At 46.5% G+C, this 27297-nt stretch overlaps 1 protein-coding gene across 1 annotated transcript; it reads left to right on the forward strand.

Annotated features, from left to right (window-relative positions):
• The first annotated feature begins 6040 nt into the window (after positions 1–6040).
• On the forward strand, positions 6041–26662 carry LOC142777149 (uncharacterized). Its single transcript, XM_075881475.1, has 2 exons — positions 6041–6240; positions 26161–26662. Exons 1-2 carry the CDS (start codon positions 6115–6117, stop codon positions 26494–26496), a joined length of 462 nt encoding a protein of 153 aa, XP_075737590.1. The 5' UTR covers positions 6041–6114; the 3' UTR covers positions 26497–26662.
• The last annotated feature ends 635 nt before the right edge of the window (positions 26663–27297 follow it).

Here is a 27297-nt window from a genome sequence, read left to right on the forward strand (position 1 = left end):
GTATTCTTTTCTCGGTTAAAATTATTTTGTCATGGTTACACATGTGTTGTTGCAGATGAGCCCTGGTCTTGTGCTCAGTATAAAACCCTCGTAGCACCTTCAATAAAATTCAGTTGACAGCGCCCTTTCCTGTCCTTTTTGCGATAAGATTTTTATTACAGAAAGAATTTCATTTTCTTACAGTTTAGGTATAATTATGAGTTTTCATTGTACCACAACATGGAGCAAATTGCATCTCAATACGGACAAAATCACGATTTTGTGAAATTCGTGATATTTTCTCGTATATTTCAGCAGCTTGAGAGGTATAAAGATATTTTTCACTCAAAATATACCTTCTGTGGAGTAAGTATTCACTGCTCAGATATTCATACAAAGTGCAATATTGCAATAAAAGATGCAAACATAACACACTTTGGCTTTATTCTTGGAAGCGAATGTGGCAAAAAAATTGGACTATTATTTTTGAGCTTCAAATACCTTACAGAAGCACATTTACTTAACAGGTAGACCGAATTTGCTTTAGAAAAATAGGCGGTAGTTTTAAAACGAAATTTTCCACAAACAGCACACAGACGGCATTATGCCAGGAAGTTATAAGCCAGCCACATGAACAAAACTTTTTTTCTCGCTGAAATATTCTAGCAGTTCACTGTTTTCAACGCAGTAAGTCAGCACATTTTTTTTTTCAAATACAATTCAGATGGTCGCCAAAGTGGCTGGGACGTTTGGCATGGAATGGTCCAGCTATATTTAAGCAAAATAACTTACACAAATAACAATATTTGTTCATCTACCATGACCACACTAGAAAAAGTTGTTCAGGCATTGTGACACTAAAATTTTCAGCGTCGTACTGCCTGAACAACTTCTTTGATAAACTCCAAACTCACGCCGAGAAAAAGCCCCTCAATCACGGTGGTTGTTAAAGGCCTTGCGGCCGTAGACAATGTTCAAAATAAAAAAAATCAACTCATCAGTGCTGTCACTCCTTCTTCGTCATTACTGACACGGAAGATTTTTCGGTTATCCATGTGGAGGTTCAGGAAGTAGGCTTGTTCTAGGCTGGGGCCAGGGTAGACTACGCAGGACGTCAGCGGCACCCTCTCATCCTGTAATAAGAGCAAATATGACTTCTCATAAAAGGATGTTCGTGCTGTTTTGGCAGCACCATATATAAAGAATGCGTAGTGTGTATCCTTCGAAATGGCGTGTAATTGACATTACACTGAACTCGAAGCATACAACCCATACATTCCAATAATTTCGTATGATAAAGATAAGAGTTTTCCAGCACACAGCAAATTATCCCGAAATGAGGTGAAGTGTAAGACTACAGCTCAAAAATGGCACTTACGAAAGCCTAAACTCACTTAAGAATCAAATTCCTTCTAGGGTAGTGAGCCAGTGTTTCTGAAAAACAATTCTTAAAGTACAAGGTTCAGAACATGTAGCTATAATCAAAACGCACAAGAAACTTACCTCTTCATGTACAAACAGTGAAGACATCTCTGCTTTCTCTTTTACATGAGAACAAATGATCTTGGGCGTGGCACTAGCGAAGAGGTCTGCAAAAAAAAGTAAAAGATTTACTGACTTTAATCACGCCTCTAACAATCTGAGGAATTGTTACAAATCACCAATCAGTGCAATTCTAACTGCCTCTATAAGGGCATCAAAAATGAATAATTTTCTCGTTCTTTCTACCCTCACAAGACGCTCCTTCAATGGAATCTAATCCAAATTTGACGCTGTGCTTCCTATTTGCCTGGTTTCTAGACGTAGGGCTGCGAACATGTGTTTTGTGCACCTAATCTAGCACAGAAATTCGTCATCTATAATTCAATCATCTTAATTCATTGTAATTTGATAAAAGATGTGATAGCTCGTCCAGTTTTTAAAGAGTTGCGGGCCTGCAATAGGCACTGCCTAGCACGTATGAAAGTGTTTCTTTAAAAAATTTTTTTCACACCTTGCTTTCAGTAAAAGCGTCTGGCATATTTCGACAACCAAGCCCATCCTCTGATGGCAATTAGGGGCACGCTATTAGCGATTATTGACCACGGGATTTACAAACGTAACCCGTGCCTAAATACTCAGTTAAACACAATCACGCAAGTAAGAGCGCTCGAACGACACCAACGTGCGCGGACGCCGTCTACGTTGCAGTAGCCATGGCTTATGCTAGAGCTACCGCACATAGCTCGTACAGTCACGTATACTCTCTCGATTCTGTTATAACGCCGAACGTTATCGCAGATGAAGGCAAAGCACGAAAACACCAAACAGAAACGAGGGAAAACAACGCATGGCGATGGCCACAACAACGCGCCTTTTGAAGTCTGCTAGATCTTTCCCTGTTGCTGGTGACACTTGTCCTAAATAGCTTAAAAGACCGAGGCGCACGTGCTGGGAGCATTGCGGCATATCAGCACTTCCAACTTTATTGTCTTTAAGCAAAAAAAAAGCCATTTCGTACAGTGCGCCTCTGTACATAATTTTGTTTCTTTCTTTTTTTACGCTTACACCTACAGAAGCACGTTGCACATTTGAGTATTAATAGAAATGTTATTACGATGTAGCCCAAAGCACATCTTAAAACAATATCAATCACTTTGTGCAGTGTAGAGACAATGTGCGATCAGCAACTAATCCCGCCCTTGTTAAGTGATCACATCACTCACTGTATGAGTGATGCAGGCACTTACACAACATCGCGCATAGCAGTGTGAACTCGTTAAGTGACACGTTTAATCGGGCATATGCAACAGGCCCGCGAACGCATGCTGTTGTAAATGGCTGGCAGCCTACTTCGGCAGAACTGCTGCAGGCGCCCAGCTAGCGCTGTATGATTACTACCTACGAAAACAGTACACTCACCGTTTACAGGCCCACGTTGTCCGTGTCCGCCACTCCATGAATATTCCTTAATCCGAGCGTCACTTCGAACACGGTGTCATGCGTGACCACCATTGAATATGCGCCTGTTCGCTAGAACACACACAGCGACCAAGACCCCAGACCAACGCAACGCATTTGAAAGACGATGAGACAGAGAGAGAAACGTTGAGAGAGAGAAGGAGGAGGCAGTCTGGCGGCGGCGCCACAGCTGTCGACACAGGTGTTCGGTGACGCAACTATTCGCTTATCTACGCGGCCGTTGTGGGAGCAACGCTGGCCGGAGTTAGCGGAGGGGGGGGGGGGGGGGGGAGGAGCGGGAAACCCGCCAGGACGGCGCCGAAAGGCAAAAGCTGAGGCGTATACGGCGGACGGCCGTTCGACGCGGATCGACTCCTTGTAAACGGCAACTCTCCTTCCAGCCAGTCGCACAGCGACGCAGGTTATTTACCAGCCTCGGGTTCTTTGAGTATTTTGACGGAATGCGATTGCAGCGGGCGAAAAATAGTGAAGCAAAACTTGCGGAAAACAAAGTGCACCATGGAATGGCCAGAAACAATAATTATTTCGTCCTCGGTGGCATTAGCGGGAGAGCATCGCTACACCTTTTTCCAGAGGAATTTCTTTTCGCATTGTCTGTGTCTGGCAATTCCGCGTATGGTGCCGCAAACACTGAATGCGTCGTCGAAGCTGGAACAAATTAATCCACAGTCGCGGATGTTTAGAAGGCTTGTCACGCACCACGAAACGTGCCGAGGTTGTTATAACAAACTTTTTGCTGACCACATGATCAGCACATAATTTCTTATGGTTGCCCAATGAGCTAGCTAAGCACCTGTGGCAAAGGCAGGGCACGTTCTTGTTAAACGTTGTTAATATAAACGATGGTTGTGCATAAGTGCAGTGACAGCTTTCCGTGTGAATTGGTCATAACCCACGTTTTCGAGCGTAGAAGCGCCTCAGCGGACCTAATCAGCTACCACAGCAAGTTCGTAAGCAATGATGAGGTACGAAAATGTGCAGCTGTTTTCCATGTACTGAATAGTCCGTGTACAGTGCGTTGACCACCGCCATTTCTTAAGCCACCTCCCATATAGACTCCCAGTCTGAACAGGTGTGGGACCTTAAACACTAAGAAGCAGTGCCGCCCCCCCCCCCCCACACACAAAATAAATTTGAGGGCGCACGGGCTGGTACACACGCATACTTATTCACAGGCGCACACACATACACGTATACACACATACGGCAACACACACACGCGACCGTAAACGCACGCATGCATGGGCGTACACATGTGCACAGGCACGCTTAACACAAGCACGGACTCGCACATACACGCACACATGCACGGGTGCACACACAATCGCGCTTACACGCGAACACATGCGCAGGCTCACGCACACACACCCATACTCGGGCGAACATTATGTTCCTGTATATAATCCACAGCAAACATGTAGCTTATAACCAACGCTAAGGTGAGCTTTCGTAACGTGGATTGCAGTAATTGCCATTATAGATGAAACGCGATTTGCTTCTGCTGGCGTTCTGCTGTATTCGGAGAGCACCTTCACACATTCTAAGTCTAGGCCGTCATTTAACGCAAGGTCCACATATTCGTGCAGTAGCTACGCTGCTCGGCTGCCAATCCGAAGGTCGCGGGTTCGATGCCGGCCGTGGCAGTCGAATTCAGATGGAGGTGAAAAGGTAGAAGTCTGTGCACTGTGCGATATCAGCGCCCATTAAAGAACACCAAATGGTCAAAATCTCTAGAGCTTTCCACTACGACGACCCTCATAATCATATCGAGGTTTTGGAGACGTAAAATCCCAAATATTATAAGAATGTGTTCTTCTTATGCTGCATATTCCATCTGATGAATCGTCACCTACACCCTTCTCAGGCACAAAAGCACCCTTAGAGCCTATTTTAGGGTGTTATCGAGGCAAGCACCCAAACAAATGAGTGCTTTTTTTTAATCGGCCATTTAAGGGTGTTAAAGGGTGTTTGTTGCAAAGGGTGCTTTCTCGTAAAAGCACCCTTTTACACCCTTTTGGGTGTAAAAAGTTTTACTGTGAGTGACGGCTTGGTGAAGTCACAAATTTTGGCGAACAGTGAAGTCATACGTTGACGACAGCATTTCATGATGATTTTTTGCATCACTTCTGTGGACGCCGCTGACACAGACCGTATATTTTCACGTTTGATAAAACATCTAAGGCTTTCCCCTCATCTCTATTTTCACAATAATATGATTTGATGATTGATTGATACGTGGGGTTCAACGTCCCAAAACCACGATACGATACGATACGAAACCACAGAGCGAGAGGGGGGATGAACACTAGTTCTCGCCGGGTGCCAGTCGAAGTATCATGCATGCGCGCCCGCAAATGTGCTTGACCTCCGTGCAGCTATCACATGCTGGTGCATGTGATAGCTGCACTATCACATGCACCAGCGCACACATTTGACCAATTGTGAAAGCTTGGCGAAAGCGTGTGTGTGACGATTCCTAGGCTGTGACTGAATATCACTGATGAAGATTTACACGCACATACTTGCTCGTATCACAAAGCTCCATGCCCTACCGATATCGTAAATTGAAACTCAGCGTTACAAACAAAATTGCCTGTATGAGCCAAAACTTCGCAAATATTCTGGCATCAAGGGTTGTGTTCCATCTCGTCACGAAACGTAAGCCCTGAGCACCCAATAAATTGAATTTTCCCCGCAGCAAGCAATAGTCGTTGAAGGTTTTGATGTGATCCTTTGGGCAGCCGCAAACCTTTCCAAGACGCGCAACTTCATGAAGAAATTAGTAAGATTGAGGACGGAAGCTTTTCATTTCCCCAACAACACGTTTCAAAAATAAAAGAGGAAAAAAATAGAACGTGATATCCTAGTCATATGAGGACAATGGCCAGGGCGTCTTTTGCTTTCGCTTTTCTTTTTCTTTTCTAGAAAACCGTGAAATATCTCGGTAGGTAAAATGTCTGGACCTTTCATAGATGTTACTATTTATTATTCTAATTAATTTTGCTTTTATGTAGTTTTATGGCGACAACGTTTTTTCTGTTTCTCGCCGGAAACGTCAGTGCCATCTAAAAGAGGAAGACGATCACATCGAGCGTGTGGTCATTCCTGTCCTCATCTTTCTTTTTTCATTCGAACAGCTTGGAGTGCGTTGGAACCAAAGCGCGACGTTTCCTGATGCCGTTCCCGAGGATTCACTTCAGCCGCACGCAGAGCGAAGCTGCCATCATCGAGGCAGCGAATACAACGGGAAACGCCTCATCCGGTTGGTTCCACACCACATACAAGAGAGCCATCATATATGTAAGTCGAAATATTGTCCTGACATAACCGAAGCCGACATCCGAAGCCTCATGGAGTCCTAATGGCTGTACAAGATTTCAAAATAACTTGGGGGTCCCTCGCTCAAGCGCAGTCACAGTTTTTCTGCACCGGGCATGCAACGGCTACTCAAGTGCAGTTTCGAAATTCAAAGGCAACATGCAGCCTTTAGCGCTCCACGAGGCTTCGGGTTCCGAAAATGAAATCGAATGACCGTTGTATGCCCTGTGCAGAGAAATCGTGGCTGCGCTTAACCGAGGGACCCCCGGACTATTTTGGAATCTTTTTAACATGGAATCAGCTCAGTGCGCCTTTAACTTGTCGTGATTGACTTGCGATGACTTACTGTCACTGTCAACGCTGCAATCATACTGTAGAAGTAGCCCCACGTCGTCGCCTTTCATCTCTCGATTCACGCTTCAGCTGATCGCTTCGCTCCACAATGAGATGTTGCGCGTGCTGGACTTATTTTGAAGACTAAACGCTGTAATGCTATTTCTCTTTTATGTGTATTTTTACAAGTTTCACAGCTTTCTTAATTCATTACGCGGGACACGCAAAATGAAAGTGAATGATTGTATTCATTCAGACAGGCTCAATAGCAGAAGCTATTTATTGTGATGAAAAGTTGTGTTGAAAATAGATCATCGAATCAGCGGCGGCGCGGCACAAGAAGGGGGGGGGGGGGTTATATCAAAATTCAAGAGCAGGGGGGAATAGAAACTTGTCCCTTTAGTTTTGAAAAAAAAAAACTCTTCGCGAAAGGGCGAAGCAAATAACGTGATACCAGTGTGTCTTAATCATGTGTATTTACAAATACTGCTGTCTTGGTTTTTCCAGACACATCAGGTGTAAATACGTGTTTAGCGCACTGAGAAAATACAGTTTCACAAAGGACATTTTTAGGCTATTTTTTTTCAGTCGCACAGCACCGAGTCGGCGCAGATACCCATCAAGTTCATTACAAAAATGAACCTCTTTGTTTAACAAATACAAAGAAAAACAAAACGAAAATATTATTTTGAGTTGATTTAAGGGGAACTAGTTCTAGAGGATCAAATCACCAGGTACATTGTGCAGAAGATGCAACGAAGGATATGGGTGCTATAACACTCGAACCAGGGTTTATTTGTGCATCATGATGACACGATTCGAAGTGTGCCGATGTTCCAGAGGGTGTTAGGGATAAAACATGCGAATGTGAAGTAGGCTGAAAACGCTGGTTACAGCGACGAAACATAAGCAGTATTGCCCTTTTGAAAAACAGATTTAACACAGATTTAAAAACATTTAAGATATCCGTAGTGAGATATCCGTTCTGAACAACCAACGCATATTCAAGTCTCGGCAAAGTCCTATGTGCTAGCCGTCAGTAGAATTTTTCGTCGAGTGTCTCAACGTGCGTCGGAGACACCAATGTTTTCGAAGAGCTTGTTGGAGATTGTTTCAATGTGCGTGCGTCATTTAAAATTTCCTGTGAAAGTTACACCAAGGTATTGAAACTAAATAACACCTACAAGACTTATAACATCATTAGTATACGTAAAATCAAGAGGCTGTTATTTGAAAATGTAGTGACTACAGTCGTTTTGAAGCTTGCGTATTTCTCTTCCGTTACAAAGCGACAAAAAAAGAAACACTATACAGTGCATCCTGAATTTAGGTTTTAGAGATGGTTCTACAGTTAACATAGTCATCTGCATACATTCTAAGTTTAAGTTTAGTATCACCTATAATTTCTTATCTGTCATTTATATATATAACAAACAAAGCGGACCAAGCAAAGACCCCTGAGGCCAGTTCCTGATTGATTGATATGTGGGGTTTAACGTCCCAAAACCACCATATGATTATGAGAGACGCCGTAGGAAAGGGCTCCAGAAATTTTGACTACATAGGGTTGCTTAACGTCCGGCCCCTTCCTGATGTGAAATGTACGTGAGATGACTTGTAGTTCGACGTAATCAATTTTGAGCGTGACAGCCAGTAATCTGCTAACCAATCAACCAGAACATTGTCACCAAAAGAATTGTATAATGGCGAGACGTTTAGCATTCCAAACCATGCCAAATACCTTCCAATATAACATAAACTTGTTTTTTTTTTGTCATTTAAGGAAGAAAGAATGTCGAGCGTAAATTGAACCAACTGTGTAACAATAGAATAGCCAGCACGAAAGTCGTACTATGGTTGTGAAAGCATATTGTGTGCATTTAGGTATGTTCCAATGTATTTGTTAGTGATATGCTTCAGAAGTGTAGAGCTGGTAGACTGCAAAAATATTGACCTATAGTTTGGCATTATTTACTTTTTTTGGAAGTAAACACGGAAATGACACTTGCTGCAGCTAAACTTTTGCAGCTATAAGAACTGCTGCAGAAATATTTCGATATTACAGTGATATAGCACATTCTTCTGAATACCACTTCAGAAACATATTTGGAATACCGTATGAAAGAGATCGTTCCGAAACCTGAAGATATTGTGTAAAGTTATGTACTCCAGAGGGTATTTTTTCAATATTAGAAAGAATACGTAGTTGGCTACACGCTACAACTAAAGGAGTGATACTGTTATCAATACTAAAAATTGATTTTAAAAAATTATTTAGTCATCTGCTATATCTTCATGATTTGAGAAGGATTAGTCAGCAAGAATGAACGATGAGGGCGTATACTATCCAGCAATGATCGATCTCTAGAACCTGAACGAATTGGTTTCATAAATGTAGAGAAAGCATTGTTCAAGTAGTAGTTCTTATATTCTTTAATTTTAGCTTCAAGTTTACTTTTCGACGCATTCAATGAAGAAGCATTGTCCTAACACTTGGAATGACATTTCCTACGTATATAATGGTTCATGCGTTGAGTGAGATGAATTATATTTCAATAGTACGATGGGTGTATTGGGTTCCCTTTATTATATTTTTCAGGCAATGTCACAACACTTAAGGAGCGCATCAGCATTAAAAAATTCGCTACAACATTCGAACTCCTCAAAGGGTGAGGCTCAAGTGTCAAGTCGGAAAGTGTAATCAACTTCAGAAAGTTGAAAACATCCTTTATCTCATGTCTTTGAAGAGAGCACGCTAAGTTTGAGGCAACATAAACAGTTTTATGCTCACAAAACACTTCGACAACAACACATTTTACACCGTGTAATAAGAGCACGCAGCCCCATAATGAACTTAGGCTGTAGCTAAATTTTTCCATCTGATCTCGAGAAAATGTAAAATGCTACACATTGTGTGTGAATACGGTCACTCCCGGCAAAAAGCAGTCTTTGTGTAATGATATCATAGTGCGAAGAAGGGTACACGAGCCGTTAATTGATACCTCAGGCTCTAATGGCGCGGGCTGGCGCTCGCAACCACGCCAGATTCAATGTTCACAGTTGCGGATCGAGCCACGCATCCTCCGACCTCATTATCTCTTCATACTCCTTCGTGCAGCAAAAAGTGACCATGCTTCTTTTCTGGTTGACGAGCGTTCGATGGCAGGAATCACACGTGGAGGGAGGTTATCGCATGCGCGCTCCGTGCAACGAAAATGGGCAGCTTGTTTCATCTATGCCTCAGCAGTGTTCCTCGATAGCGCTCACGAATTTTTATCATTGGCAAGAGCATACAGAGTTCGTGCAATAATTGTTAAAGACGATAGTCTTTCTTGGGGACCTTCGACGCAAAATTTTGGTCTGTTTATCTGCCTGTACATATATCTGTTTGTCCCCTCTTAACGGCATCGGATACCTCAAACGGCCGACCCCATCCGCAGCGCCCACCATTCTTGCTCAAGATTGAGCGTTCATGCTTGTGCTATTGTGCACGATAACAACACGTATATATTCTGCATGTGCATCTTTTACTTGAAAAGGCATACATAAGTAATTTTAAGGACCGTAGCGCTTATCACGCTGCGCTGACCATGCAACACTTGCACGGAACGGGAAGTGTTTCCAATACTTTGCTGAGACGAGACGGTGGTGACACCTACCCGTCGCCTTACGTTCTACGCCTTATCACTTCTTAGATGGGCGCGCACCCGTCTCAGAGCCACGCGCTTTGTTTTCTGAGAAAACTGCCAGATGGCGCTCATTTCTCACTTGTGACGTGACTTGATGCTCTCGTTTCTGACTTCACACGCTGCGCTCATTGACTGTTCCAAAGGTCTTCTTCGGCTCGAACTACCATCCTTCTCAGAGACCGTCTCTACCAGCCCACTTCGTCTACGCTCTGTAGATTTCCTCACACTTCAGCCGCAAGCCACAGTCCAAGTTCAATTCTCGCCATATCCTCCAGTACCCGATGGTGTTTATGTTGCTGTCCCGATTTCTGACGTGGCCATGACACGTAATATTGCACTCCCCAACACGGTGGTTAGCGTTAGGGACAACAGAACTTCATTTACTTTCCTCAATTTTGGCTTCTCAGCGCAAGTTATTCCTCGCGGCATGTCACTTGCACATCTGACTCCACTGGTCGACCACACAGTTTCCGCCCTAACCACCGATTTGCCACCCGATTTTTTCACCAGCGTCGCTCTCGTCACGCTCCTGTTCGACCTTGTCAAGCCGATGCTATCTGACAAGCTCACCTCTGAACAAGTCTCTGCTCTCTGCCGTGTGCTTGCTTTTTATCAGGACGTCTTTCACTTCAGCGACTGTAATTTGCGCCAGACATCCGTGGTAACCCATCGCATCGACACCGGTGACGCTCGACCCTTTCGCTGACGGACCTACCGTGTGTCAGCCACGGAGCATGCTAATATACAGCGAGAAGTCGATAAAATGCTTCATAAGGGCATAATCGAACCCTCATCTAGTCCCTGGTCCTCACCCGTTGTACTTGTTAAAGAGATGGACAATAGCTAGAGATTCTGTGTTGATTACCACCATCTCAACCATGATACCAAGAAAAATGTCTATCCCCTACCACGCATAGATGATGCACTCGATTGCTTACACGGTGCCAAATATTTCTCTTCTATAGACCTTCGCTCAGGCTACTAGCAGACCGCTGTGGATGACAAAGACAGAGAGAAGACGGCCTTCGTGACTCCTGATGGACTTTATAAGTTCAAGATGATGCCTTTTGGCTTATGCAATGCCCCCGCGACTTTTGAGCGCATGATAGACTCCATCCTTCGAAGCATGAAGTGGACCATCTGCCTCTGCTATCTTGACGACGTTATTGTTTTTTCGACTGCTTTCGACGACCATCTTACCCGTCTCTCCACAGCGCTTGATGTTTTCCGACGTGCCAACTTGCAACTTAACTCGTACAAATGTTGCGTTGGTCAGCACCAAATCTGTGTACTCGGCCATCTTGTTGACGCTGCGGGCGTTCAACCAGACCCTGCGAAAGTCGAGCAGTTCGCGACTTCCCCACACCCCGCTCAGCCAAGGACCTCCGAAGTGTTCGGGGACTGTGCTCCTATTTCCGTCATTTTGTCGAGAAGTTTGCTGATGTAGCCCATCCTCTAACTTGCGTCCTCAAAACGGATGTCGCATTCACCTGGGGCCAACAGCAAGCAAACGCCTTCTCGTCGCTCGTTGACATTCTCACCAATCCACCAGCATTAGCACACTTCAACCCATCTGCCTCCACGGAGCTTCGTACCGACGTCAGTGGCCACGGCATAGGCGCAGTGCGGGCGCAGTGGCAACAAGGAATGCACCGCGTCGTCGCGTACGCAAGCCGACTGTTCTCGCGCTCGGAACAAAATTATTCGATCACAGAACGCGAGTGCTTAGCTCTCGTCTGGGCCATTGCGAAATTCTGACCATACCTGTATGGTCGACCATTCTCAGTTATTTCTGACCACCATGCGCTTTGCTGGCTCTCCTCACTCAAGGACCTAATGGGACGCCTCGGTCGCTGGGCGCTGCGCTTACAAGAGAACACTTTTTCTGTATCCTATAAATCCGGACAACTTCACAGGGATGCCGACTGCTTGTTCCGTTACCCAGTCGATCCGCATGACATGATGAAAGATGGACAAGAGGCCCTCCTTCTTTCAATTACCGACTTCACCGACATAGTTGCTGAACAACGCCGCGACCCCTTTTTGCGTGCTATTATCAATGGTCTGCACTCTCCCCACCCTGACCACTTCTTACAACTGTTCGTTCTTCACAACGACATCTTGCACCACTACGACGCCCGCTCAGATGGTGCTGAGCTGTTACTCGTTGTTCCTGCACATCTTCGCTCAGACGTTTTGGCACAGCTCTATGATGCCCCCTCCACTGGACACCTAGGGGTGTCACGCACGTATGACCGCGTTCGCCACCGATTCTTTTGGCCTGGCCTCTACCGTTCTGTGCGACAGTACGTTGCGGCATGCGACCTCTGCCAGCGCCACAAGACCCTGCTCTGGGACCTTCTGGTACCCTGCAGCCCATTGAAGTACCAGATGAGCCATTTTTCCGAGTCGGCCTCGATATTCTAGGACCTTTTCCGTGTCGGCCACCGATAAAAGTGGATTGCTATTGCTACCGACTACGCAACGCGGTATGCCGTTACGCGCGCTCTCCCCACCAGCTGCGCTACTGATGTAGCCGATTTCCTTCTTCATGACATCATTCTGCGTCATGGTGCTCATCGTCAGTTTATCACCGACCACGGCCACTGTTTTCTATCTAAAGTAGTCGACGAGGTCCTGCGATCCTGCTCAACCAACCACAAGTTCAGTACAGCGTACAACCCACAAACCAACGGCCTCACGGAACGCTTCAACCGTACCCTGACGAATAAATTAGCGATGTACGTCTCCAAAGATCACAAAGATTGGGACATCCACTTACCTTTCGTTACCTTCGCATACAACAGTTCACGTCATGATACAGCTGGGTTTTCACCTTTTTACCGACTGTTTGGTTATGACCCGCCTTTGCCAATGGACACCATGCTCCAATCTGACGCCCCCTCATGGACTGCTTATGCTAGTGATGCCCTGGCCCGAGCTGACATCGCCCGCCAAGTCGCCCGGAATCGTTTATGTGCCTCGCAGCTTAACCAAAAGCGTGCTTACAATCGCTGGCACCGCGACGTACACTACTCCACGGGGTCGCTCGTCTTGCTGTGGTTACCATCACGTCGTGTTGGTCTCTGCGAAAAACTTATGTCCCGTTACGTTGCCCCTACCGCGTCATAAACAAGGTCACCAGCGTGACTTATGAGATATCTTCGCTCCATACCACGTCAGTACCAGCTTCAGTCCCGACCGATATAGTGCACGTCTCACAGCTTAAACCATACTACTCACGCCCCGAGAATTGATCGCACCAGGATGGTGCTTCTGCCGCCGGCGGGTAATGTCACGGGCTAAGTAGATGCCTGAGGATGACGACGACGAAGTACTGAGTGGAACGTGCTCGGACTGCACCAGTGTTGTACTCATTTGCTCGCCAGTATATTCATCGTGTATACTTTATTCCCCGTAACAATATATATATATATACATATATATATATATATACACGAGAGTGAGCGGACGGGAGAGTGGGGTGCAGGGAAAAAAGAGCGAACAGCGAGGGAAGGAATATCGAAGCTCTGCAGCTACGCTCTTCTACACTATCTTCAAACACGCGGGAGCTCCTCCGAGCTTCAACGATGCGAGCGCCTTCACACCAGAGCCCACTCCTCCTCTCCCCTCACTCTCCGCTACTTCGCCCGCACCTCCTTCTCCGGTTGCTAAGAACGAGGATAAACGCGTGCGTTCCTACACTTTTTGCTATGGGAAAGGAAGTGAGAACGGACAGATAACACTTGCAGGCACACGGACACCGACAGACGCCTGACATTCCCCGACTAAAGAATGCATTCGCATTTAAATACAACATGATCACCTTCTCTCCGCATGTTTCGCATAACGTCGATTGTCAAGGTACGTAGTTCTCGTATATGCGCCTTTCGATAGTTTGTGCCCTAATCATGTCATGTAAATGACCGTTCTAGTGTTTCGAAGAGTGCCATAGGAACAGGATAAACCAAGAAAGAATGACACGCCCAATTGTGTATCTTCCGAATCTATTTTAGGGCCTCTATATAGTGTTACGAATCGCCCCACCACCGATCCTGTGGCGTAGTGCGCCGAGGTCACGGGCCCCCAAGAATGTTCAGTAGTGCGTTTCTCAGCTCGTGGCAGCTTCTGCGCAGAGCTGATAGACGAGCGGACAAGGCAATGGTGAGTTAAGCCAAGGTTTATGTAGAGCATAGGATACAGGCGTTACATATTCGGCACCGGGGCCAACGCTTTAGGGACTTGACAAGCCCAGATGTCTTCTCTCTGACGCATACTTCGGTTACTTGGTGACGCGCCGTTTGGCTTTTTTATAAGCCCCGCTTGAGCTTTTACGTTACCAACGTCCAATCAGAAGCGCCGCTCACCGGGATGTCCGAATCATCCAGTCAGGAACCGCCGCTGGGTTGTACCCATAGACGATTGATGTTGCCACGCATTGCGTAAGACTCGCCAGAGTGAATGGCGCCGATTGCATCATCGGGCTGCTATTGGGCCATGGGTTGAGGGGGAGCTCGCCGCGCGTTGCGTAAAGACTAGCTCTTTGAGAATCTGCTAAGAGTTATTCAAAACAAGGTAAGGAAAACGATCATGAAGCGCGGCAGACACAGCCACTTCGGTGCGAAGCTTACCGAAAGGGCCTTCAATGACAACTGTAGCAATCGATGAGCAAGCATGCAAATTTCGGCGAGTGTAGTACTCCTCAGCTAACTCTGCTGCCTTGTTTAGTTGTACTTCGCCAAGCTTGTCTTGCAGCCAAACTTTGACATCATCCTCGATGCAGCAGTCTAATTGCTTTAATTCAATGCATTCTACCTCCTTATTGCGATCCCCATAAACATATTCGCCCTTGAGCAGCTCAATTTAATCTGCTTTAGGACGAAACGCGAAGTCGACGTGTGACTAATTTCCTTTTTTGCATACCGGAAGCTTCCCCGGAAAGCCTCGAGTGACAACTTGTAACGCCTCAAGACAACTTCCTTAACCTCGTCATAGATCTCAAATGCTTTTCTCGACAAGTACATGATCACGTCAGACACCTCACAGGGAAGTAGAGCTAACAGGTTCTGCGCCCAAAGAGACCGCTCCAAGGCATTTCGCTCACAGGTGTTCGAACTTGACGAGATACTTCACCATGTCCTCACCTACTACGAACTGTGGCAGTTGGTCTCGAATACTATGGCCGCTGACCTGAACCGTCGCAGAAGCTATGCTAGGCGCCTGTGAACGCTGTAGGATTGCCAATTCTATTCGTTTCATCTCAAAGGCGCTCCTGTCTTTCAGCCTCCTGACGGTGTTCTCGCCTTTCAGCCTCCTCACGGTGGGATTTGATATACGCCCAGGCCTCAACGACTGCCTCAGCCACCACTCCTGCATTCTTCATAATCTCAAGGATCGCTTGCTTTCGTTTCGCATGGCCCAAAGTAAGGCCAAGTTCCTCACAAATCTCGATGAGCTCGTTCACTTTAGGTTTTCTATTGTTCACACTAGCCTCTTGCTGTTTGCCCCTGTTAAGAATATACTAGCCGTACCTAATATAATTGGACTAGCAAGACGCACAAGCAATTTTTAACAATACTGTGTTTACGCTCTCTGCATTAACTTTGGTTTCAAAGCACTCCGACTTGGCTTGAAACGATCAAAGCTCACTTCCATGCTTCACGCAGCCCTTTTCCAAACTACCATAACCTGTGTTATAGCAGTCTGGTGAACTGAGGGAAAAACATCAAGCACTGACCGCATTGATGTCGATGATGCCGGCCGATCCCGCAGCTGCCATCCTCTGTTACGACTCGCACCACCGCAGACACTGCTTCGTAGTCCGCCGACTTCACGGGTCGCCAAGGTTGTTCTGTAGCCCGTTTCTCAGCTCGCGGCTGCTTCTACGCAGAGCTGATAGACGAGCGGACAAGACGATGGGGAGTTAAGGCAAGATTTATGTAGAGCATAGAATACAGGCGTTACATATTCGGCACTGAGGCCGACAGCTTAGGGACTCGACGAGCCGAGATGCCGTCTCTCTGACGCATACGTCGGCTGCTTGGCGACGCGCCGCTTGGCTTTTTTTTACAGGCCCGGGGTGAGCCCTTACGTCCCCAACGTCTAATCAGAAGCGCCGCTCACCATGATGTCAGATTCCTCCAGTCAGGAACAGCCACTGGGTAGCACCTATAAACGAGTGATGTTGCCACGTATTGCGTATGACTCGCCAGAGTGAATGACGATGATTGCATCATCTGGCTGCTTTCGGGCCCGTGGGTTGAGGGGGAGCTCGCCGTGCGTTGCGTAAAACAGACTGGCGCTGCCGGGCTAGATGACGTCGTTGAGCTGATGGCCTTCGCACAGATTGCCTTTGCAGAGGCAATTACGTTCGGTCTGGACTCTCAGGCGTAACACTAGACAGGGCATGCAAAGATGGACACAAAACAGCACTCAAGACACCGCAAACACCATTCTGAAAAAATCTTTATAACGCTGCATAAATAAGGTGAAGTGATGCATTTTGTGGCCAGATTCCTCGCTCGGGTTTAAATTAGACAAGTGGCGGCTTGCCACAACTATTGCGCGGTGGCGTGATCTCTCTCAGAACTTCGGCGGCGAGGCGCAGGTCTAGTTCAAACGCCACTTTGCTTCTTCCATTACTCCCCTCAACTAAAACTGTGACAGAACCACCGCTTGGACATGAACAAGCAACAACATGAAAAGGACTGTAAGTCCCGTCTATCTTAGCTTCTGTTAAAACTTCATTCTCCTTTTTTAAAAACCTCTCCCAGCTCCGAACCTATACATACATCACGCTGCTATATGCATAGCCGTCCTATGAAGCTGGAAAGATATTATTAAACACAATTTTTCAAAAGAAAAAAAACGAATATAATTGCTTCATACGAAGTCTGCTCTGCCCATTGATATTATTGGTCTTTCCTACTGCACATAAGACAACAGAGCCACCCTTATTTGACTAGGTTGCGCTGTCTTGAAGGCAGAATAATAGTGCAATGAGCTAGGAGAAAGTCATTCAATATTGTCAGAGTGAGAATGAACTATAGACGTAGGATGAGTGCAGCCATTATGAAGTTGTTCGTAGCCGGGAACATGCGGCCTAAATTGGATCATTTCCAAATTACCCTCTTCAACATCGTTGTACACTTCATCGTAGGCTAGACTATATATATGCAGATGTTAACGCGGGCAACGTTCGTGCGATTTTTCTATACTGAGCCGTCATCGCATGTTTGCCCGGGGCTTATTATGCATCTACAGTAGTTCCCACTGATAACTCTCAAACGAACCCCGTCTCAAGTGAACCCTGTTTTAAGGGCCTCACTATATTTGCCACAACGCCGAGATTTGTAAAATAATATAGTGCTTCCCGTGAAGTGTGGTCTCGGCCAATCATCATATAATGCAGAGATAGCATAGATGTATAGATCCCGAACATGGCACGCAAGAGGACCCTGGCTCAAATCTTAAAGCCACGCTATACTATATCAGATAAAAAAAACGCATTTTCACAAAACTACATGAGCAGGTCTGTGGTGTATGGCCTGATCACGCAGACAATACAAAACTGCGGACGAATTTCCTCACATGAACAAGACTAGCCAACCTAGTGCAGTACTACATGACTTCACCACTGCGGTCAATGAGGCTGTACATTATACCGCGTCAGCATCTACTAGCCTGCCGATCGGCATCTTTTACCAGTACACGAAGAGACCAGCAGATACTTCAGGAAGATCAGTCTAACGCAACTTTCGTCTGATTGGCTCTTCCCACACGTCGGCCTCGCCTCTGTCACTATTGACTTGGAGGAAACTTCTCTACTGATTGTATTTGCCGTTTCGACGTGTACCGACTTATTTGTATAGGGGCTCTGTGCTGGTGAAAGGAGCCTCAGATGAAAACGTGTGCTTCCAGCGAAGTTGGTGCGCATGCACCACTCTTGAGAAACTTAAAACTTCACGCTGTTAGAAGTGCCTGGCTGGTGGAACTGTGTGCCCATTCAAAGCTGTGAATTCACGGCAAAAATTCTATGCCTTGGAGTTGGTACCTCCAATGATTCCGTAGAAATTGCGCAGTGTTACGTATTGGTGAACGCGGTGCACGCAACAAAAAGGCTTAGTGATGAATTATTTTACTTGCTGATGCATTTTAGGTTCTGCCACCTAATTCGCAATGACTATTTTTGTACTGAAAGGAAATAAATCAAAGCTACATATTTTATCACGTCTCTTCCGTTAAAGGAGCATTGACATTAACTTTACAAATTTCGTGTTTTTTTTTTTTGCTTTAAAGGGACACTCAAGTCAAATAACAATTTACGTCAGAGTGAAAGCTCAATGCATTACAACTTCTGAAACGGCAATATTATTAACAACACTGTCATATTTACCGAGAAATAAAGGTAAATGCACTAGAACAAATGTGCCGAACTAGGACTTTCTCAATATGTTCCCGATGATATCAGACGGACCACCTTCAGTTATTCACTTGTAATCAATATAGCTGCACTAAATACAGAACCTTCCATGCATCAAGAGACGCAATAAAATGCTGGTTGTTCGTTTCTGTTTGATTCATGGAAAAACGAACCACTGGACATTACTATGGTGAATCGCGCGAATGAATCCAAAATTCAATTTTCACGTAGTTACACTGGACAAGTGGTCCGATCTGGCGGGTCGCAGTTGAACCAAAAACGTCTCCAATCTCGGAGTAAATGGCCGGAAATTGAATATTGGCCTCTGTTGCTGCGGTCGCTTCTGCTGCTTTCGGTCTGCTGTTACTAGCGCAGTAAAGCCATGCAACGTTGTGTACGGCAACAGTGACGTGAGTCGGTCCAGTCGGTCCTCTTCTTGAGGCGGGGAATTTGAAGCGCGTAAACCCGCTGCGTATACCACTAGACCGTCATTTTCTTTCAAAATAGGCCCTTCTTTGGCACAAAAGTAACACTTCGAGGTTACTAGAGCGCTATTTCAACAATAAACGACGACCTAATAGTTGCCATTAGTGGCCCTTTAACGAGTTACCGACCACCTAGGAACTATTCGCTAGCGATAATTCAACAGACGTGTGAATAAATATTCTTATAGCGTTTACGGGGCGTGATTTCGCGAGGTCACGTCTCATATGCTCACATGGCCATATAACACGGTAACAAGAGTTTCAGCTCGCATTTTGTCTCCTATAGACCATCTCACTGTTTACAAACAGAGCCCCTTGATGTTGTCCTGTTTCTTCCACCGATGTGCTAAAATATCATAGGTGGGCAAAAAGAGCTTTAGAAAATAACGCGCTGATTTTCTACACTTTCTCTTATTTGGCGAATTATATTCAAATGAATGTTTTTTTGAGCTACATAAAAATGAGAGGTTCTTCCCATGAACTTTACGCACGTTCGTTTATCTAAAATTAAAGGGAGATATTTTTTTACATTCCCAAGGAACTTCAAAACGCGCTTTCAGTTTCGACGTTATGGGTCGATAAATGAAGTGACCGGAAGTTTTCTATGGTACAACGCTTGTGACCTTGAAACCTTCTAGAGGGGAGCACGTGTTGTCCAGGGTTCGTCACCGTCGTCGCGGCTGTCATCAGGGTCTACATTTGACAAAGAAAGCTCTGAGGAATTGGACTGGAATTCGCAACGTCACGAATTATTTTCGCTTGTATCAATTGATTGATAGATATGTGGGGTTTAACGTCCCAAAACCACCATATGATTATGAGAGACGCCGAAGTGGAGGGCTCCGGAAATTTTGACCACCTGGGGTTCTTTAACGTGCACCCAAATCTGAGCACACGGGCCTACAACATTTCCGCCTCCATCGGAAATGCAGCCGCCGCAGCCGGGATTTGAACCCGCGCCCTGCGGGTCAGCAGCCGAGTACCTTAGCCGCTAGACCACCACGGCGGGGTTCGCTTTTATCAATACCAAAGCATCTATTCTGAAATTGAAGCTGCTCCGAGTAGCTATGAGAAGGCACTGGAAGTGCCCACATAGGCCGTGCTGGCTAGTAGGAAGATGAAGCCACATTGTGGACAGGAGAGCACTTCTATAATGTTCACAAGAATGAGCACTTGAGGGGCTAATAATTAGTACTATTTATTCAATGCAAATAGTCGATTGCCCCGCCGCTGTGGTGTAGTGGCTAAGGTACTCGGCTGCTGGCCCGCAGGTCACGGGATCGAATCCCGGCTGCAGCGGCTGCATTTCTGATGGAGGCGGAAATGTTTTAGGCCCGTGTGCTCAGATCTGGGTGCACGTTAAAGAACCCCAGGTGGTCGAAATTTCCGGATACCTCCACTGCGGCGTCTCTCATAATCATATGGTGGTTTTGGAACGTTAAACCCCACATATCAATCAAATCAGCAAATAGTCAATTATCTTGTGCTTGGCGCCTTTTCCGGCACCTATTGGATCCGGAAGATACTCGTGCCGCTCAAGGCCATAAAACTCGGAGACTTGTGAACGATCATAAAGGCGATGACCTGCTCGGTGCAATACGTGACCGTTACTTTAAGTCGGCAGAGAGCGTCCAACACCCAGATTATGACGGCGTTGCTAATGAGCAACTAGACGCCGAATTTAGCGAAGCGGAAATTCGGGCAGTCCTTTTTGAACTAAACACCCGATCGGCGCCTGGCCTGGACCGTGTTTCGAACAAGGCTCTCCGCAACTTAGATGACGAGTCAATCTCCCGATTTGTGACTTATATCAACGAGTGCTGGCAACGCGGTTCCCTTCCTGAAGCGTGGAAAAGAGCTCGAGTTATCATGATTCCTAAACCGGGCAAGCAGGTTGCGCTTGATAATCTAAGGCCAATTTCGCTCACGTCTTGTGTAGGAAAAGTTCTGGAGCACGCAGTCCTCAAACGCGTGACTGACTTTCTCGAAGTCCGCGATGTATTTCCGCACACCATGCTAGGATTCCGCCGCAATCTCTCCGCACAAGACGCGTTGCTTCAGCTGAAGCACCACATTGTTGATGACATTACCAGCTCAACCAAGGCGATCCTTGGCCTAGATATTAAAAAGGCCTTCGACAGCGTTAAACATGAAGCAATTTTAAACAGAGTTCAAACATTAGGACTAGGACAAAAAACATATAATTACATACGTGACTTCCTTGCCGGCAGACGCGTACGCGTCGTCGTTGGAGATGTGGAACTGCAAGAGTTTGAGATGGGCTCGAGGAAACGCCACAAGACTCCGTAATTTCGCCATTACTCTTTAATTTAGTTCTATTGGGGCTGCCCGAGAAATTATTAGGCATACAAGGATTGTATCACAGTATCTACGCGGATGACATCACCCTCTGGGTTCCCGGCGGAGGTTGTGATAGTCACGTCGAGCGTACGCTCCAGGCAGGTGTAGACGAAGTTCAGGAGTACTTGCGAGGAACGGGCCTCGAATGCTCGGCAACCAAGTCGGAACTTCTAATCTACAAACCTGCAAGTAGAGGTCGCAAAACCTCGCGCGACGAGGAAAGGGAGTGCTACAAAATAAGAGTTCTATTGGCAGATGGCACTCCCATTCCACACGTAGACAAAATTAGAATTCTGGGGTTACACCTGCAGGCAAACGGCCATAATGGTGAGACGGTGCGAAGACTACGTCGTTCGGTAGACGACACGATCCGACTCCTACGTCGTATCACGAACAGACGTACTGGTATGCGCGAACACTGCGCGATCCGTCTAGTGCAGGCGTACGCAATAAGCCGTATAACATACGTTGCCCCCTACCTCAAATTGCTAGGCTCAGAAAAAAACAAGATCGAATGTATAATACGAAAGGCTTTCAAGAGAGCAATTGGAGTTCCACTGAATGCGAGCACTGAAAAGTTACTAGAACTTGGACTGCACAACTCACTCGACGTGTTAATTGAGGCCCATGTCGTTTCGCAAAACGAACGCTTGTCGGGGTCTAAGACGGGTCGACACATCCTCGAGTCACTTGGCATCCGGTACCACACTCAGCAGGGAGAAAAAGCGGATGTTCCTGCCTCGGTTCGCGACCGCCTAATTGTTCCGCCGCTTCCTAAGAATATGCACCCGACGCACCACGTCGGGCGCCGCAACCAGCGAGCTAGTGACCTTCAAAAGAAGTACGGCACTAGCGACGAAGTAGTGTACGTAGATGCCGCGAGATATGGGGACGGGAGACACGCACACGCCGCTGCGGTCGTTGACCGTGCGGGCAAATGCCTCGCGAGCGCCACGGTGACCACGGGACATACGGAGGCGGCCGAAGAAGCTGCGATAGCCCTAGCAATCGCCACGGTGCCGAACGCTACGATCGTAATCAACGACTCGCAGGCAGCAGTCCGCGGCTTCGCGCGCGGCCGCGTCTCGCGGGAAGCGGCCCGCATCCTTAAGATGTGCGGTGATGGTGACTCAGCGTCGCGATCGCCACAACAAAATTTAACAGTCTTCCTCCTTTGGACCCCGGCACACACCGATGTCCCGCTTCCGGGCAACGAGGCGGCCCACGCCGCGGCTCGAGGTCTCACTCGCCGAGCCGCGGCACATTCCGCGGCCGCCGCCTCCGCTCCCGAGAACGGGGCTTCTGATCTGCCGGATCGAGACACTTTGACAGACACGCAGCGACAACACAAACCACAATAGTCGTGGGGTGATCGTCTCATCACGTTCCGAGATATTACGCAACACTACAGACTGGAAAGGCGAAAGTTCCCGCCACCGCATGACAAATTAAACAGACACGATGCCGTAAGCTATCGCTTACTACAAACCCACTCTTACCCTAGCCCGGTCGTCTTACGCCACTGCTACCCGCACTTACACATTACCGATCTATGTAAAGCATGCGGGCACAGAGCAACGCTGCGCCACATGCTCTGGGAATGCGCCGATAACAATGGTCGAGAAACGGCCGCCGTTCGCGATGCGCCTATGGCGGCTGCCAATACCAGGCAACAGGAAGCCTCGAGCTCACTCGTTCCCGCCGCCGTCCCGTCTGCGGGAGCCGCGGGGGACCTTCTTCGTCGGCGACGCCGCCGCTGGGAGGCGGCGCTCAGAAGCTCGGAGCTCAACGACCAGCTCTGGGCTGTCCGGCAGGCCGAAGAAGCCGCCCGAGTTCAGGGACTCAGCGCCGCCATCTGAGGCCACCAAGACCAAGCTGCCGGCCAAGTTCTAATAAAGTTTCCTCTCTCTCTCTATCAATACCACAGCATCTATTCTGAAATTGAAGCTGCTCCGAGTAGCTATGAGAAAGCACTGGAAGTGCCCACATATGCCGTGCTGGCTGGTAAGAAGATGAAGCTACATTGTGGACAGGAGAGCACTTCTATATTGTTCACAAGAATGAGCACTTGAGGGGCTAATAATTAGTACTATTTATTCAATGCAAATAGTCGATTGCCCCACCGCGGTGGTGTAGTGGCTAAGGTACTCGGCTGCTGGCCCGTAGGTCGCGGGATCAAATCCCGGCGGCGGTGGCTGCATTTCCGATGAAGGCGGAAATGGTGTAGGCCCGTGTGCTCAGATCTGGCTGCACGTTAAAAGAACCCCAGGTGGTCGAAATTTCCGGAGCCCTCCACTACGGCGTCTCTCATAATCAAATGGTGGTTTTGGGATGTTAAACCCCACATATCAATCAAATCAGCAAATAGTCGATTATCTTACTGGTGAAATGCGTCCGAGGTGCCCAGAATTCAGTTCGCGTCTACTGAACGCCGAGCTCACCTGAATACTTTAACCTCCCACCTACCAACAAACGTGCTTTCGCATGCAAGAGGACCCTGTGTGTGTGTGTGTGTGTGTGTGTGTGTGTGTGTGTGTGTGTGTGTGTGTGTGTGTGTGTGTGTGTGTGTGTGTGTGTGTGTGTGTGTGTGTGTGTGTGTGTGTGTGTGTGTGTGTGTGTGTGTGTGTGTGTGTGTGTGTGTGTGTGTGTGTGTGTGTGTGTGTGTGTGTGTGTGTGTGTGTGTGTGTGTGTGTGTGTGTGTGTGTGTGTGTGTGTGTGTGTGTGTGTGTGTGTGTGTGTGTGTGTGTGTGTGTGTGTGTGTGTGTGTGTGTGTGTGTGTGTGTGTGTGTGTGTGTGTGTGTGTGTGTGTGTGTGTGTGTGTGTGTGTGTGTGTGTGTGTGTGTGTGTGTGTGTGTGTGTGTGTGTGTGTGTGTGTGTGTGTGTGTGTGTGTGTGTGTGTGTGTGTGTGTGTGTGTGTGTGTGTGTGTGTGTGTGTGTGTGTGAACACAGGCACGTTTAAACTCAATATTTTATACAGCACCGCCAGTCCAGCAGCCGGGAATTTCTTATCGGCACGGGAGAAAGAGGGGCGGAGTGTACACAAGTGATTACGCCTATGTGTTCGTTCCCTTCTCTTCTTATCCCAGCATGTGTACGTATTCATGCATGGACTTAAGATATTATATAATTATTCTTATTTGATTCCCGCTCATAAGTACTGTTAAACGTCGATCTAACTGAAACTGATATGAAGTTCCTAATCTAATGAAGCAAATTTTATTCCTCAATAGGTACCTATACGTCTCAGTGTTGTCATAAACCAAATTAACTCATCTTACCTGACACAAAACTGATCTAAGGAAGTTTTTTTTTCATAATGAGATCAGTAAGACAGCGGTAACCTTTTATTTTTTTGACAGACAGATATTTCTTTCAGAGTGCGCTCTAATGCCGTTAGGTGAAAACATTTAGCCACTCTAGGTAAGACCCTTCGACAAAGCTACACGCCGCACTCATGTGCACGCAACGGACTTGCCAGTCGTTAGTGCTCTTACCTGTCATATGACGATTGGGGCGGCGGTGGTTTATTGTTCTTATATATGCTCCCACAGGAAAACCGCGGTGATTCCACTTGTTATTTTATGGTTTATGCTTAAAAAATGGCATGGATCTTCTCCTCGCCACTGGTTTCCTCGGCCTCTTAACACGATCAGCGCATTTGTTGTTCCCGCTGTTGCATATCGGCACCTTGTCAAAGCTTCACGTGACCGTCTAGCTTGCCTGGATTGCGCGGTCATGCGATGCTTCACGTACGCGCAGGTGAGGGCTAGTTGGCAATAAAACGTTGCGGCATCTTTTGGGTGTCACTACATTACGGTTCTAAATTTCTAAAGACCGAAAATCTCCTTTCCTGAATTCATGAACTTCCCAATTTAACGAAGAAGTTCTAGGGGGAAATGAAGCACCACTAAGTTAAAAATCGACTTGCAACTCCATTTATATCGCAGTGACATTTATTTTATGGCGCAATCATTACGTGCTTTTCAAAGGTGTATCTGTAAAAATACTCGCTCCTCTATGTGACACGCAATCACGTAGTTCCTGTAGGCATCTGGGAACGCACTTACAGAAATAACCTACTATAAAAATTTTTGTAAGAGCATATTTCGACCAGTCGCGATGCGCTACATATAACTAGGAAAACCGGTTGACAAATGGGAAAAATACCCTTTCAAAAGAGAAGTTTCGTGCATTCAGCCCCATTCACGCAACATGTAAGCTCACGCTACAGCACTGGTTCGGCCGAATGATGTATGGGACAATGTTGGAGATCATTCTTTTCAGGGTACTACGCCCACTTTTGCTTCGTATGTGGTATAGAGTTCGAAGGACCTCCCCGCCCAAATGCGCCTTTTATAAGACATTTAACGCCGCTGTAAAAGGCGTCGTAGGAGATGGCTCGACATCACAGTTGGTAGTGTAGTCCCTATTTGGCGTTGTAGTATAAACGATTGCCTACATTCTGAATTCGCTGGCTTCATCCCTGATTTTGATTCATTTGGATTAAGTACGCATGTGAAATCTAGTGTATTTACCGACTCTAATACACGTGATATCGATGAATGTACTAATGAAGTTTTCACTTGCACGATTTTTCTATGTGCGTTCTCAGGCTGTCTGCGTGGTGTCCATGATGGTTATACTGTGGCAGACCCGCGGGCTGCACCCGGATACGCCTACGCCAAGTGGCTACATCCTCCTCTCGTTCCGGATCTTTATAATCCTTACTTTGGTGCTGGCCTCGTTGAAGTTGTTCTTCAACTTGCGTGAGTTCTACTCGCAGCTGCAAAGTGAGGATTACATCCCACCGAAGGAGGCTCCTGAGCTTTCCAAGAAGGACGGCGGCCGAGGAGACGAGCAAGACGAGTTCACCGACTTCTGCCTCCGTGAGGGCTTCCCTCTGCCTGAGCAGCACAAGCCAGAAGATGTGTCCGTCCAGTTGGGTTAGACTTCAAATCTTCCACCACACAAACTGTGTCTGCCACTCGGCTCGCGTCTAGTCACAGTTTGTCAAAGTCACGCAGCTTGTCATTTAAAACTTCAGGAGGAGGCACCGCCGTGGTTATGTGTTGTGGGCAGACAGCAATAAAACCTCTGAAATAATCCGGCTGTTACTTCTCGTACACACGCCATTCTTATAGGAATCTGCATAACAATCGCTGCTATCTCGATTGAAGTATAAAACGGATATTTGTTTTATAAATGACTACACTACATATCAGCAGCTTCTATTTCAGCTTCTTTCATGAATCATGAGGCCAGTTTACCAACATTTGCAATAAGAACAGCACAGACAGGAACATCTGACTAGTTGCCTTGACAGTGGGATTGAAGACGCAAGGGCTTGCAGGATGTCTCTTTCGGGTGTTCTCCTATTACAAACATGCTACAAAATTGTTCTTTTGGCTATTCACACGTTCACCTGCTATATGAATAGGGTAAATAAGCTTCATTTCTCTAAAAAGTACCTATTGTTTGCTAAGGGTTAAACTTCGACTGCATTACGCGCATTACGCCCGATATCGTAACTAATTCTCGTCTGTTTTTACAGGGAAATGGCCCTTCCAATATTAAAATGCTGAGTATAATATGTTATATATATATATATATATATATATATATATATATATATATATATATATATATATATCATTGCTGAGGAAAATTATCGTCCAAAAGAAACAAACTATATATGTACTCCTTAATGAGACAGCGAAAGTTTTGTTTTTCTACTTTTTTTTACAGCAAG

Source organism: Rhipicephalus microplus, chromosome X (genome assembly GCF_043290135.1).
Source record: "Rhipicephalus microplus isolate Deutch F79 chromosome X, USDA_Rmic, whole genome shotgun sequence".
NCBI classification, from domain to species: Eukaryota; Metazoa; Arthropoda; class Arachnida; order Ixodida; family Ixodidae; genus Rhipicephalus; species Rhipicephalus microplus.

Bases quoted from the DNA above. Each gene is read 5' to 3' on its own strand.
- LOC142777149 (XM_075881475.1), top strand. From the start codon at position 6,115: ATGCCGTTCCCGAGGATTCACTTCAGCCGCACGCAGAGCGAAGCTGCC. The intron at 6,241-26,160 runs GTAAGTCGAAAT...GTGCGTTCTCAG, and splicing joins ACAAGAGAGCCATCATATAT to GCTGTCTGCGTGGTGTCCAT.